The sequence below is a fragment of the Pituophis catenifer genome, unplaced genomic scaffold (genome assembly GCF_029215685.1).
Source record: "Pituophis catenifer annectens isolate HBS135680 unplaced genomic scaffold, rPitCat1.0.hap2 SCAF_2, whole genome shotgun sequence".
Classification (NCBI taxonomy): domain Eukaryota; kingdom Metazoa; phylum Chordata; class Lepidosauria; order Squamata; family Colubridae; genus Pituophis; species Pituophis catenifer.
This window is the reverse complement of record NW_027256882.1, coordinates 62,054,331-62,070,649: the sequence shown is the minus strand read 5'-3', so window position 1 is coordinate 62,070,649 and position 16,319 is coordinate 62,054,331. Positions and strand designations below refer to the sequence as shown.

General features: G+C 37.4%; 1 protein-coding gene across 1 annotated transcript in view; it reads right to left on the bottom strand.

The window, feature by feature from the left end:
• Window positions 1-16,319, bottom strand: part of ITPR1 (inositol 1,4,5-trisphosphate receptor type 1) — a 282,837-nt gene that overhangs the window by 81,310 nt on the left and 185,208 nt on the right. The window contains exons 39-40 of the mRNA XM_070933575.1: window positions 12,635-12,667; window positions 2,758-2,793 (exon numbers count right to left, since the gene is read on the bottom strand). Of these exons, the coding sequence (XP_070789676.1) occupies window positions 2,758-2,793; window positions 12,635-12,667 (69 nt within the window). The remainder of the gene's footprint in view (window positions 1-2,757; window positions 2,794-12,634; window positions 12,668-16,319) is intronic.

Below are 16,319 nucleotides of genomic sequence, written 5' to 3'. Positions count from 1 at the left end.
AATGGTCCACTTATTGTGGAAGTTTCCACCCAACTGCTAGAAAATTGGTCGTTCGTTGACGTTATCTGGTCCAACTGGATAGCAACGTGGTTCTGGAGCAAAGAACTTGATCCACAGCCAACAGCATTGCAGTAATATTTGTATAAAGTGTTTACTCTCATGGTTGAAGCATTTTTTTTCCCGAGATGAAAAGCATGCAGGTCTCGCTGCCCAACTTCAAATCCAAAATAGCTATAATTTTCTTTTCTCTAGAAACACAATACTGCATCCAGGAACATAATCCCAATCAAGGTTTAGAGGTATGATTTATTGCAAACAAGATGCAAGGCAGAACAGCTGTCTACTGCAGAACACAGAAAGCAAGGCCTATAAATAAGCCGTTTAACAGCCTTAAAATTTAAATCTGAAGCCTCTTGCTCCCTTCTGGTCAATATACTCTTGACTGCTCATTTCCCCGGCTTCAGACCAGATCTACCTATTTTGTGTTAATACAACAGTTTTGTAGTAGCCTGAGAATGGCTGTTTTCTGATGCTTTACAACTATATGCTCAATCTAGAGAATATCAGTTTAGGGAAAGCTCAATTGAGCTATTTTCAACTTTGCATTATATGTCTTTTGGGGAAATGCAGTTAGTTTAACACTGACAGCAATTTTATTTTTAACTTTCTGAAGGACCGCACTTACACCTGAGACTCATTGTCTGTCATGTATATAACATTAACTAAAGTTTAACATATGTCTGAATCAGAAGCAGAATTTCAAATGGAGTTTTAGAGAATATTTCAGGCTTTTGGAAAAATCAGTGATAATCTAGAAGTAAAAGTGAATGTGAATATCATTTTGTTATTATTTAACACAAATTAACATCTCTAGAAAACAAAAACAGGAAGAGCTTAGACATTTGTAGCTATGGTATATTTCTTTAATGTGAAGTAATGAAAGATCATGTTCTTGATCTGGTCAAGAGTCTTTCTGGTCAAGAGTGTAGGAATGTGTGTTCAAGGAGGACAAGGTCATTGCAGAGAAAAAAATCAGTATGTTTAGTAGAGTTAATTGTGTTTATAAACTTACAGTAATATATGTTCTTGAATTAAATACACTGACATGTCCTACAAAGTTACTACAATAATTAGAAGATGGGATAAATATATTAGCTGTCTCTATTGCACATAGATATTCTGTAGCATCTGCTAACTTGCAGAATTTTTTTTCTATACCTACAAAGGTAAGAATTGTGCCATGATATTCCCTATGAATCTCTATGGAAGTAAAAGACTTTATAGAAGAAAGATAAGAAGGGTATTGATGCTTTTAAATGATAATTGTTTACTAGTACTTGAGGGGCTGTCACTAAGAAGAGGGGTTGGCTTATTTTCTAAGGCACCAGATGGCAGGAAAAGAAATAATGGGTGGAAGTTTGTTAAAGAGATATTAAATCTAGAAGTAAGGAGATTTTTTTCTGATAGAACAATTAATCAATGGAATAGCTTGCTTCATGTGGTTGTAGTTGCTTCATCACCAGAGATTTTGAAAAACAGACTGGACAATCATTTGACTGGGATGGTATATGTCCGTGATGGCGAACCTATGGCACACGTGCCACAGGTGGCACGTGGAGCCATATCTGTGGGCACGCGAGCATTGCCCTAGTTCAGCTCCAGCGCGCATGTGCGCGCTGGCCACCTGATTTTCGGGCTTTCTGGGCCCACCGGAAGTTGGGGAAAAGATTGTTTCTCGCCTCTGGAGGGGGTGGGGAAGGCCGTTTTTGCCCTCTCCAAGCTCCAAGAAAGCCTTTGGAGCCTGGGGAGCGCGAAAAACAGGCCTACTGGGCCCACTGTGCCATCATGTGCCAAAAGTGGGGGAAGTGCGGGGGGGGGTGTTGCACGTGCATGCGTGGTGGGGTGGGGCACATTTAATTATGGGTGTGGGCACACACATGTGCGACACTCCCACACGACTCCCACTTTTGGCACGCAATGGCAAAAAGGTTAGCCATCACTGGTATATGTCATCTGCCCTGAGCAGGGGCTGGTCTAGAAGACTTCCAAGGTTTTTCCAGCCCTATAATTTTATGATTCCTGAATACACCATGGACAGCCAAGAAAACAAACTGATAGATCATTGAACAAATGACCAGGTTTAAATTATCCTATTCCAGACACATTATGCAAACATCCAGCTTTCTGGAAAAAGCTCTAATGCTGGGAAATTGGAAGGAAATAGAAAACAACAAACCAGCAAAAAAGTGATGGATTCAATTATAGTGGCTATGGGTATTCATCTTGAAAGAAAGGGTTAGAGATAGATTTCTATGGTCACTAAGAGTTGAAAAATGACTTTATAGTCAATTAATCCTTTTTTTAAAACTCCAAATTCCTAATTGGAAATTATGATAGGATGGAAATTACTGTGATTAATGTCTGCAATATCCAGATTCAGGGTGAAATTTCTGATAAACCAAAATAAATCTGAAATTTACATGCACTAAGGTTTAAATTTCTAGTTCGATCACTGCATAATTATTTTGCAATGATTTTACACTTTTAAAATAATGTACATTAATTTTAATTCATTAATTTTAGTGGTCATCTCCATGGTATACTAAGAGATAAAACATATAAGGGTCCCTGAATAATATCTAACAATTAGTTTAAAATTTCAAACATCCCAAAACACAGATCTATGCTCAACCACAGCTATTTTCAAGATCACCAATATTTCTACATTTTACAAATATAGGTGAATAAGTGACACACCTCTATATCGTTTTCCATTTCAGGTGACTTAGGCAGCTGTTTAAAAGCAAATATTAAAACAGAAAACTTTACATTTAAATGCATGGCTAAGACACACAAGTGAAGATAAATAACATTAAACAATAACAACAGTACGGTGCTGATATGACTAATGTACATAAAAAATTAAAATATACAAGGTTTAAGTAGTTATATCCCTCATTTGAATGGTAATCCATCAAGAAAATCCTATATCTACAGATGCACATATGTAAGCACAAAATAGTTCGGAAAAATACTGTATAGATTGAGACAATTTACAAACACTGCTCAGTGAATAAATGAATGTGCCCAAAGTATATTAAAGTAATTTAGAAAGAAAGTTTTTACTGGGGAGAAATTAACCACAAATTATCCTTTTTTCAATGGTGAACACCCTCCAATAATTAAGTGAATCTAATTGGATACAATACACAAGATGTGAATGAAAAAATAGTTTTATTGCCAATTAGTTAAATTCTGAAATAATTTCTAACTAAATTTGTGTTATGCTATTTCTCCCCCCCTCCTCCTTTTTGGTAGTGTTTAAATAAATGGAATTTTATGTCTGTAAACCATGTAGAATCTAGGAAGACAGAAATATATGAGTAAAATTACTAAATATTAAATGTGATAAACTTGTTTAGACTATCAATGTCACACCTATTATATAATAATCTACATTATTATGTAGATTTTACACACACTCACAGAGTCATCAAATAGTCAGATTTTATTTATTTAACTCTTAGATCTCTACCCTGTTTTTCCTGTAGGACTTGATAGGAACCTATTTTACATTCTTTTCCTCCCAGTATCCACCATAATAATAACCATGTGAAATAAACTGGGCGAGAGAGAATGACTAGCCCAAAATCATCCAGTGAAATTTCTCTAGCTGAAAATGAGTTTGACCTACCAAATTCTAGTTCAACATCTTATAGTACAGGTAGTCCTCAACTTACAACAGTTTGCTTAGTGACTAGTCGAAGTTATAAAGGCACTGAAAAAAGTGACTTAGGACTGTTTTTCACACTTATGATGGTTGCCACATCCCCTGGTCATGTGCTTAAATTCAGGTGCTTGGCAACTGGCATGTATTTATGATGGTTGCAGTGTACAGCAGTCATGTGATCACCTTTTGAAAACTTCTGACAAGCAAGTCAATAAGGAAGCCAGATTCACTTAACAACTGTATTACTAATTTAACAACTATTGTAATTCACTTAACAAGAGGTTAGAATGCTGTACTGCAGGCTACTTCTGCTGACTGGTAGCTAACTGCAATTTGGCAGTTCATATCTCACCAGGCTCAGGGCTGACTCAGCCTTCGATCCTTCTGAGGTGGGTAAAATGAGGACCCAAACTGTTGGAGGCAAAATGCTGACTCTGTAAACCACTTGAGAAGGCTGTAAAGCATTATGAAGCGGTATATAAGTCTAGGTGCTATTGCTATTATAAAATGGGGCAAAACTCACTTAACCATCTTGGTTAGCAACAGAAACATTGGGGTCAATTGTGATTGTAAGTCAAGAACTAATTGTACCACACTAGCTCTCCACATTATTAAATAACATAGTTGCAGCCATTTTTGTAGCTAATGAAGACCTCGTAAATCATTTCAGAGCAATGTTTGTCTTACAGTCTCATAGCAATCTCAACGAAAGAAGACACCCCTGTGTTGTTATGCAGAAATTTATCATTAATTACAATTTTCAGGGACAAATGCTTCAACGTGGTCTCCCAGCTATACAAGTAATTTACAGTAACATAGTTCCCATAACAGCTGGGAAGCAATCCAATGAATGTCTGACAGACGTCTGCTAATTATGTGATATATACTTTCAAGTAGAAGATGACAGACTGTGTTTAAGACATGTTATGGTAGACAGACATGACATGCTGGACAAGAATGTGGGGGATCTGAAAGTGGATTTAAAAATGACAGGCTACAAGAATGATATGGGGAAAAATGCTACACTGGATATACAAAGGAAAGCAGCTGATATCTTAGTAATTAAAAGGGATATATAAATAACAAACAAAAAAAATGACCTGTATTTCTTTTCTATATTGGATTTGGAAAATAAACTGATTAAAGCTTTGAAGATACGTTTTGAGAAGGGACAAGGAACAAATGAAAATAAATCAAATTCTTAGGCATTATTTGAAGACTTTAAAGATCAAGATTATTAAAAGCAAAAGGAAGGAATCTAAATTTGATTTATTTGATCAAGGTTAAAATAGATATGTTGTTAATTCTGGCAACCTTCAATGGATTTTTGTTGAATCAGGACTGAAAGAAGGAGGCTTTTAAAAATATGTGTATGGATAAGAGATGGGAGATGAGAAGAGAGATCATTTGCTGTGTTTTAAGAAAAGGTTATAAATTACTAAAATTGTTTACAATTTTAAAGGGTAAAGTCATTTCTATTTTCTTTTTTTCTGCACTATTCTTTAATTTTTTAAAGTTTGTATTAGTTTTTATCTTTCTAACTGTAATGTTTAATAAAATTACTATGGAAAGACTACAAATCCAGGGCTGAATACTGCCAAAATTGGGTTTTGCTTTAGGATTTTGTGTTTCTTGACATTTTATTAACTGCAGCTGAACAGAACCAATGCATCTATTTTGTATGTTTAAATAGGATTTAGTGCCGGGGGAAAAGGAGATTCTTTCCCAATGTTTATAAATACATATTTTAAAAAATGTATTTATCAGAAACTCTGTAGGACGATTCCCATCTTCATTGTTTCTGTGCTGCTGCTTACTAAGAGTTCTTTTTATTTTTTTTTTAAAAAATGAGGATCTATTATGGTTAAAATATACTGACAGCAAAAAATCTAAAGATTAAACAACCAAGCTGCTAAATTGCCTTCAGAACTGACATATGAAAAAACACAGTGCAAAAACTATTTAGAAAGGCAAACTGCACGCATCCTGACATAAACTCCACCAAATATGGAAGAATGTTTGTTTGTTTATTTATTTATTTACTTATTTATTATTCCCTTTCTTTCAATTTAGTATTCAGTACATCCGAGAATCAAATTAGAAAGTACAAAGTATTTTTTAAAAAGCATAAATAAAAAATTTAACAAAGTTTATTTGCAAATAAAAGTCTGATAAAAAGATCTTAGTAGCTCTTTTAAGGCTCAGAGAATAAAGAAAAATATCATCATATTCTTTATTACATTCAGAATGACAAATGTAAAAATAACTATTAGACCAACTTCTCCCACCCCCATTTTATTACTCCGTTCTTTGCTGTATATTTTTACATAAAATTTCTTTTTTCTTACTTGTTACTTAGGTACTCCTGAATTAACCTGAACTTTGTCTTGCTCTGATGGGATAAATGATTTTAATTTGGTTTTAATGGGGTTTTAAAATTGGTTTTAAAATGACAGTTTTAAATTCGGCCTATGATTTAATTATTTTAATCTGCTTTTAAATTCTATTTTGTACATTGTTTTTATTATGGCTGTTCATCGCCCTGAGTCCTTCGGTCCTTGAAGCTCTCTGTTTTCTTGCAGACATTTTACTACCAAACTAGGTAATATCATCAGTACAGTGAAGTAACGAAAGGGTAATGTGTAATGCAATATCTGCAAGAAAATAACCAAGCTCAGAAAGCATCAAGGACCCACACTTCATCCCTGAGCTACAAATATTCTCTTTTATTAGTACTCTTAACTTTGTATTTCTGAACAAAACTAAATATGCTTAATTGCCTAAATGTGATTTAGTTCAACCCAGGTAGCCTTTCTCACTCCTTCCAATCAATTAAGATAGGCGTAGAAAACAATTTCCAATGGTTCCTAATGGCTGAATAGCCAGAATGGCCAAGGCGCAATGGTTAGAATGCAGTATTGCAGGCTAATTCTGCCCATTCCAGGTTGACTCAGCCTTCCATCCTTCTAAATTCGGTAAATTGAAGACCCAGATTGTTGGGGGCAAACCATTTAGAGAGTGGTATAAAGCACCATGAAGGGTTATATAAGTCTAAGTGGTATTGCTAATAAGGAATTCTGGGTATTCAACAACATGTCAAACATGTCACCCATCTCAATTTAGAAGACCATCAATGTACTCATTATTGAACAAAAGGCAACCTAAATGTATTTCGCTGACTCTCTCTTCATCACAATTTCAGATAAAAATAAGTTCTTTTACAAAGGTAGTAGTATTAGATTTAAATTTATACATATCAAATTAATATATGTATAAAGTTTCCCCATTCTATATATATTAGTCATTTGAGTTCTTTAATATAAGGTTTTGGCCCTCCTATTTGTTGAAAGACTCTTGGTCCAGTAACAGAATTCACAGATACATATATAGACGAGAAGTCTTTAGGAAAGGCCACTGTTCCATATTAGCAAATGATTAAAAAAATGACAAAGAAAGCATCCAAATTAAAATATAATCTATAAGTATGGATTGATTTGCCAAAACACAGAGTTATAAATGAGTTTTTTTTACCCCATTCCCTCTGCAGTTGTATGAGAAAGAGAAATGTATTTAAATACAGCTACAAACATCCCCCAATTAATGAAACAACCTTCATCCAGAGATCATGCTGGAACTAACTTTGACGTCCTTCCAAAAAGCTGCCAACAGAGTTATACTATAGAGCTTTTGAGAGATGATATTGCCCAAGGTGGGTTGACACCAGTAGTGGGTTCCACTTACCTTCGCTACTGGTTTGGAATTGGGAGCGTGCACGCGGTCACTTCGCTTGCACATGGCACTTCTGCACATGCGTGGAGCGTCTGTGATGACGTCCGGGTGAGTGGGCGGAACCTCCTTCCACCGCCACTACTGGTTTGCATGAACTGGGGCGAACTGGTAGAAACTGACCACTGGTTGACACCATTGTATTGTAATGTTTACTGCAGTTTAATTTTTTATGTTGAGTTTACATTGTGGTTTTCAACTTTTTGCAATATTCATACAATGATTTTCCATTCTGCAAGAGCAAAATGTGAAATGCTGACCATCAATTTAATAGTATAAGTTATTAAGCATACAGCTTGTGAAGCTACGGGGCAAGTTTGCTTTAAAATCAGGATTCTCAAATTTTGTGGAACTGTGATCCCTACATGGCCTTGTATGAGAAGACCCCAGAAGTAAAACAAATGCTTTCACTGGGGTTAGGTCTATGCTAGGAAATAAAGCATCACTTTCTTTTAATAAATAAATAATATTAATCTATAATCACTAGTTCTCTATTCTGCGGTTTCGCAACCGTCCTTGGGCTTTGCATGGGCAAAATAAAGAGGAAAGACCTGAGTATTTGTGGACTACCTCTTGCTTTGTCAGTCCAATTAGCTTTTAAACAAAACTAGAAATGTCTCCAAATTTGCAAGACTTCCTCCAGGGGTTTCTCAATTCATAGTTTGAGAACTGCTAAAATATGTGGATTGGAAAATGTTTAAAAATTCATCTCTCTAAATCTGCCTCAAACTATTATAATATCTCACCTTCAATCTGTGTACCAATGCTTTTGTTTTACTGGGACCTGGCTGTATAAATACAAGGTAATCACAAGCCTGATTCATTCTTCTTTAATTTAGGGTGACCTTTAAAATGAGAACAGTATATTCTTAAAGCAGTGCAATTTGAATAGCACACCTGGAGTTATTCTCATGCCCACTCTGGCCAGCTTCCTTAAAGTACTGGTACCCAGCAAGGTTGCAACTCATCTAGGGCTTATTTAACTTTTTATTCTGAGTCATCCTGTACTAATATCTCTGTATTGCCTTTCTGCCTCCCTATTGTATGGTGGCATATAATAACTATACAGTTAAAACAACTAAAGCAGGTATGCCAAACTCAAGGCCCACGGGCTGAATCTGACCCGTGGGGTGCTTAAATCTGGCCCGCAGGGCTGGCCTGGAAATAGCAAAGGACCAGCCCACGGTGCCCCATTTTCTGCCTGGATGGCCTCCTGCAGCACTTTGTGGGCCAAAACGGGGTGCAGTGAGCACGAGTGGCCCCCCCATGCCCCATTTTGGCTAGCAAAGTGTACAGGAGGCTGTCCAGGCAGAAAATGGGGTGTGGGGGCCATGCACAGCCCCCCACACCCTATTTTGGCCAGCAGGTTGCTGCAGGAAGCGTCCGTCTCGTCTCCCCCACCGGCCGGCCCGCAGAGAACTACAATGCTGATCCAGCCCTCTAAGAAATCCAGTTTGACACCCCTGAAGTCAAGTTTAAAAGTCAAGTTAAAAAAGATGAATTACATCTTTTCTTACAAATCATTAGAGAGGCAGCTCCTAAGGTAGGTAGGCCTTAAGCAATTTACATTTAAAACCGGCTGCTTCATTTGAGACCGGAAAAAAAACTAGGCAATCAGTGTGTGTCTTTCAGCATTGGTGAACACTACTGTGCATTGCTTTGCAAAGTTTGTTGTTGTTGTTTTTATTATTAAATACACATGTTAAGACTCAGTGTACCTGTCAGAAACAGAGAAAAATATACAAAGAAACTCTTCGTCTCAGTCTGATGTGCATTTCTTTTTCTTTTCTACTCATTTGAGGAGCAAGGAATAAAAAGCTTTCCCTACGTGAAAGAACTGCAGTCAAAATTACCAGGCAGCAAAAATGCCCCCTTACACCTTCTTCTCTTGTGAGAGTTTTCTTTGTTACCATAATTTATTCTGGCAGGACTGTCTTCTACAGGTACAAGGAAACAATAGTTTATAGGCAAACAGTAAGAGGGAAACTTTATTTGTCTGCAGAGGATGATAGCAGACAAGGCTAATAACGTCTATGCTGCAATCCACTGTTTTCAGGAAAAATCAATCGGGGTATATTTTACCCTAAAATATTTCTCTTAAATTTTTTTCCTCCTGCTTCCTAATGATTTTTACTTAATACAATCTTAACTGACATGGATGCAGGGTTTTTTTGGGTAGGTGGGTGGGGGGAAATCCCTCTGATAAGTAGGTTTTTGCATATGCACTAAAGGGATATTGAAGCTTTGGGCCCAGCTCTTTCTGTATGCTTCTTTAGCTTTTACTAGCCTTTTATTTTGTTATTTAAAAAAAAAAAAAGAATTAACATCCACTCAGACGCAGTATCTGCCAGTGCAGTCTGGGATACTGACAGCCACAGTCTGGACTGAACAGTAAACAGCTCCACCACATTCTATTGGCAATTACTGCTGAAGGTCACACATCAGCAGAGAGCCTAAATTCCAGGAAAAAAAAAAAAGCTGCCTGTTATGTAACTGCTGCCTGAACGCTGGCAGATGTCCAACAGAGCAGTTCACTGCAATGTAGGAGGAAGGGAGGGAGGGAAAGCAAAGTAGGACATCTCTCAAGTTTCTTCAGCATCATTAGGGTGCCCCCTTCTGGCGAAGTTTAAGATGAAGCGTTACGGTGAACGAGTGTGTGATGGATACCACTTTTATAAATAAGGTCTTTCTAAATAAATAAATAAATAAATAAACAGGCTACCTGGGATAAATGCACGAGCAGGGTAATGATGACACTATAATAGTTGTGGTCTTGATGCGATGTGCTTGACACTGCAGCTACGCAATCTAGTTCGAGACCACAACAATATTGAACATAGGAAGTTTTTTAAAAATCCGTATAGGATTAAAAGGTCGGTTATGAAGAAGAGAAAGTTTTGGCTAATACCGTGTTTCCCCTAAAATAAGACCCTGTCTTATATTTTTTTGAACCCCAAAATATGTGCTTGGCCTTATTTTCAGGGAGGTCTTATTATTTTGGGGCGTGTGGAGCAAGACGGGGTTCTTCTTGCCGTCTTACCTGATTTCCAGCTCTGTCTCCCTAACCCTAACCAGAGGAAATGGCAGGGACCGGCTGCGCATGTGTTTAAATATTTTGGGGGAGGGCTTATTTTCAGGGAGGGCTTATTTTAGCGCATGCGCTCAAAAGCCCAATTGGGCTTATTATCTGGGGAGGTCTTATTTTTGGGAAAACAGGGTAAGTCTTCCTTTTCTCTTTCTGAAAAAGCTATAAATTTCTTGTAATTTCCAAACATCCTTTACTAAGTAAGTTGGTGTGAGAGACTGAGAGAGACAGTATCTTATTTAATACTTTTTTGGCACTTAAGAATACTTGAAACATTCAGATGAATAAAACTCAGCTACTTTTTCAGGAGCTGTGTTTGAGAAGTACTGTATTATAAATCTTGACCAGTTCTAAGAATGAAATTAAATATTTCTGCCCTGTTTTTTTTTTTTTTAAAGAATTACTGTATTTTTGTTTTTCATTTTCTCTCACACACCAGTTTGGTTTAATAATAAATTTATCCAGAGCATTTCAGTATGCACTTTACTTTTAAAGTGTCATTTTTAACAAAATGGTTACAAAAAGCCCACTTTATCTCTAATTCCTCTTGAAGAAACACAACTTTTGCAGAAACATGCGTCACAATCACAAGCATGTTTTTCCTCTGGAAGAACTGTAATGTTCTTATTCTTCTCCTTAATAGTAGAAGCTCACTGGACCCAGAATATGAGTTTTAAAAAGGCATTTCTTTCTTTATGCCATGTGTTTGTAAATTGGCTGGTGGAAAAAGAAAACACTGTGCTTCCTCAGAAAAGTTTCAGGGAATGCAAACTCCTGCCAGAAGACACTTTTAATAAACAGATAGTGTTCATTTCCTATATTTATAAACACACCTGCTGCTAGCATGGAATCCTTCCACTGAAATCAGCCAACAAAGTTTTCACTGCTAATCAAGGGCTAAATTCTAAACTGGGCTTGATCTCAATCCTGATTTAATGCAAAACCAGTCAGAATATGTGAAAGCCATTTCATTTGACAGATAATCTAAGTAAAAACAAACAGCTTAAATTCCACGTATATGTTCACAGGTTCGTAATATAGTGTACTTCTCGACACCCTGAAGCTAAATGAGTTTGGTTTAAATTACTCTGGAGACAATAAAACAACTTTAAAAGAGAATTAGTTTTAGTTGACAAAATTCAGTAAAATAAAACAAAGTACTGAAGTACTTGACCAACTACTCCACCTAATTTATGCTCTTTCCCACGATATTTGTAATACCAAAAAAATCCAAAATCTCTGATACTAATATCTTCATGGAGCAGCATCTGATCATATGTTAATGATGGTTATAAACAATGAGTGGAATTTTGACGGTAGAAAATCCAGCAGAGCAAAGACAAAGCTAACTTGAGCTAATCAATGGGCCATGTATGGAGAACGTGCAAACCATTGTTTCTACTTCTCTGTGTTAGAAAGTGCATACTCTCTAGTGTCAGATAGTCTAACTGCAAAGAAAGAATACATATTCCCATGTATGTCTTAGGATCATATGTTCAGTTAGAAGAAACAACTATAGATCATAGCAGACTTTTAACTGCTGATTTATAGAAATTAAACTGCCATAAAAAAATTAACTAGGCAAACTACACAAAACAGCATTTAATTCTATGTGCCATCTTTTCTTTCAATTGTACAGAGTGGCAAATTCGAGATTCAAGATTTGATTGCCTCATCTTTGCACAGTAACAATTCTAAGTTCAAAGAATTCTTACACAACAGAATGTGAAATGTTTAAATGTCTTCATTTATATTGCATTGGAAAGTCATCCATTCAGTGTTCTACCATTTGAAGGAACACCATGACTGAATACAAAAATATGTTCAGACAATACTCTTGGAGGAAAACAAAATACACAATTAAAATTAAATAGTTCACGGCATGACAAGTTACACTCCACTATATCACTAGCACAAATGTCAGAACCACAATACATAAACACCGACAAGACAGCACGACATACTACATGGCTACTGACTTCAGGATACCACCAGGGAAGACTAAAGAAACAATAAAGTAAGAAATTCAAAACCTCAGCATTATCCAAGTCAGCAAGTGCAATCAGCTAAAAAGAAAAACAAGAGGGAGACAAAAAGAAATTGGAAATAAATATTAATGAAAGAGAAATGGCAAATAATTATAGACACCGAGAATCATAATTTCCACTCTTTCAACCCAGATTTTTTGTAAGATTGTTGATAAAAATAAACCCTCATCCTCTCTCCTGAATACAACACTAAATATAAATATATTTGACATACTAGCCTATGTTAGCACGACATATGATCCTTTATCAGATATGGATAAACCTAACTGTGTCTTGAAAAATATGGCTGTACACCCCTATTTTACACCCCTGTATCATTAAGCATTAATATTCCTTGTTGTTTCATATAACTTTTTTTTAAAGTATGTAAACTTTTCAGTGAGACAATTAACTGATTATAATATACTATTTTTACTATAGTTAGTGTACAAACTATCAAGTGGCTACAGGTTACAGAATAGACCTCAATTTACAATAGTACTGACTGAAAAAAGTGACTTGTGACCGTTTTTCAGAGTTACAGCTTTGAAACATCCCCATTATCATGTGATCAAAATCTAGATGCTTGGTGACTGGTCCATATTCTTGACCGTGGCTGTGTCCCAAGGTCATATGATCGCCTTTTGCAAAGTCAATGGGAAAGCCAGATTACTAATTTATCAACTGCAGTGATTCACTTAACCATCATGGCAAGAAAGGTAGCAAAATGGGGCAAAACTCACTTAATAAATGTCTCACTTAACAACAGAAACTTAACACAACCAATCGTGGTTGAAGTCAAGGAGTACCTGTATTAGGAGGATGCTTTCAGCATCCTTGTCAGCTATGGAGGCCATCTTTTTCTTTGGATCTTCAGGGCTGCCACACTTAGTGCTGTGGGAAACTGGGAGAGGGGATTGCATAGAATGGTGGAGATATCTAGCCATAATAACATTCCTTTCTCTGAGAGTCAAGGACATTCGGCCAGCACCTGGAGTGGTGTGACTGGGAGGCATCTTCAGTTGGGATGGTGCATTGATTGGACCATGTGATGGGCAGGGAAAGGAACTTGGACTTTCTGTTGGGTGGGGAAAACCTGGAAGCTTTCAGATTCAGGTTTTCCCAGATGTGTCAATATGACATCTCTAATTAAATGGAACTTTGAGGAACTTCTGGCCTCTGAGTCTTTTTTTTTGGGGGGGGGGTTTATTGGAACCCTGATATCCACTATGTCTAATAATAGTAAAACCAGGTGTCTTGGGATTGGATATTGTGTAGCCCCCTATGGCAGTGGTCCCCAACCTTTTTATCGCCGCGGCCCGCTGAGCGCGCGCAGGGGTGGGGCCGCGGCCCGCTGAGCGCACGCAGGGGTGGGGCCGCGGCCCGCTGAGCGCGCGCAGGGGTGGGGCCACGGCCCAGGAGCCTTTGCGCAGGCCCATTGCGCACGGCCCAGGAGCCTGAGCCTTTGCGCAGGCCCATTGCGCACGGCCCAGGAGCCTTTGTGCTGAAGCGTTCCTGTCCCCCGGCCGCTGCGCGGCCCGGTGCCAGGTACTTCACGGCCCGGCACCGGTCCGCGGACCGGGGGTTGGGGACCACTGCCCTATGGTACCATTTCTATAGTATCTTATCCCAAAACATCTAGTTTTAATATTATTAGACTGAATAGATGCTGGAAGCATACTCCCAATAACCCATAGCCACTTGGTAGTTTGTAAACTCTGTATTAAAAATTAATATAATCAATCCATCCTTCTGAGAGTCTCAGGGCATATTTCTTCCTTACTTCATACAGATTGCTCATTGGCTTGATTCAGTACAATGCAACTCATGGAACCTCTGTGTACAACAAACATAACAATTTAATTTCATCTGTATATTCAGAATAAAACTGCAGCTCAGATTTCCAGGTACCTGGGGAAATGTTGTTTTTTCTTGATATAAAAACAAATCGCAGTCAGCAAGAACACCAAAATCCACATTCAACAAACTTGTTTTAAAGGGTACACTGATCAGTTTACTTGGGTAAATTTGTTTGCACTTTTTCATCAGCCAGTGAAAAAAAATTAGAATAACATTTCATACAAATAATTAAGTGAAATAAATATGTTTCAAGAAAAAAAATAGTAATTATTATTTCTAAATAAATTCAAAGAAGCACACAATATAGTAGGTTTATACTTTGATAAAGCAGAATCAGGTTGAAAATTAGCTAAATGGTTAGCCGCACAATTGGTGTGTATTCTTTTCTTCCTGCAAAGAATGAAAGTAGATTGCTGCCAATGTGAGATGCCATGTTAGTTTTCATATCAATCTTGATATCATTTCTTTTCCATTTTGACACCCCTCTCCCCATCTCCTATGAACATTTCTGCTCATTAACTGTTTTTCTTAGAGGTTTTTCCATACTAATTGCATGGAGCTTCAAATTGTTCTTCTCATAACCTTGGAGCTTCAAGGTATCAGGAGCTCCTAGTGAAGCATCCGTGTAACACACAAACAAAACTATTTTTCAGTTGTGGTAGCTAGAAAGGAAAGGAAAAGGGCCATCTGCATAGGTGACTGCCTTCATTTGAGCATGGCTAAGACTCAGAAAGGCTGCAGTTGTGAATACGTTCTTTCATTGAGCCATATCTATGTTCTCTTTAAAGCTTAAATTGACATTTATGATCACCAGTCACAGTTACAACTGCGGGAGTAAACAAATATAAAAGAAAACTGTCCCTTCCTAACTGATCTTCTGATTCTCTTCTGTTGGGAACTTTAAGGAAATGCATTTTAAATATTGGGCATTGGCTCAATCTTAGACGGCTGATTAAACTAGACATGTTCCAGACAACTGTTTATGAAAAGTGTGAAATGTATAAATACCCTTCTCTGTAAACTAAAAGCAGTTCATTTTAGAGAGCCTCCTAATATATACACAGCTGTTCTGGGTTGCTTCTGAGATCCTAAAGTGCACTTAGATCTCCATTAGCAATATGACCTGTTGATTTGCCTCTTGCTTTTCACTACCTAAGGGCCTTAGAACAGATTTACAGATTTTCATAGCAACTTCCCTTTAGAGTGTCTATCGAGATTCTCAGTCATCCAGCTCAGGGTTGTCCCAAAGGTGCTTTCTTTTGCCTCTTGAAAAAGCACCTTTGGGTTCCCTTTAGAGTTTTTGGGACAGTAGTGAAATCGTTTGAGATCTGCTACTGGTTCGCTGTGTGCACACATGCGCGGTGTGCTTCAAACACGCGTTTTGCATGCATGCACACCACAGGTGCTACCGTGCAGAGCTGAAAAAGAAGGCTTAAGAAGCCTTTTCTAAGGTAAGTAGAACAGTGGGTGGGGGGGGGGACAGCTGTGCCGTGTGATTTAGATTAGCAGGATTTCCTGCTTTCTAGCAATTATAAATCGTGTTGCACAGCTGATCGTCGAAATACCGGTTCATTCAAACCGGTAGCATTTTTTTATTATCGGTTCGCCTGAACCGGTAGCTTTATTACTAGCGGTTCGTCCGAACTGGTCTGAACCGGTAGCATTTCACCCCTGGTTTGGGATTACCACATTCATGTGTTCAGAGAGATTTTTTTTTTTTTTTTGCCAAAATACCGTTTTGCTACTTTCTGCAAATAACTTGATGGCTTAAGTCCTTTCCAGCTTAACAGATCAATAATTAAGATTTCTTAGAAAACATTTCTGTCACTTT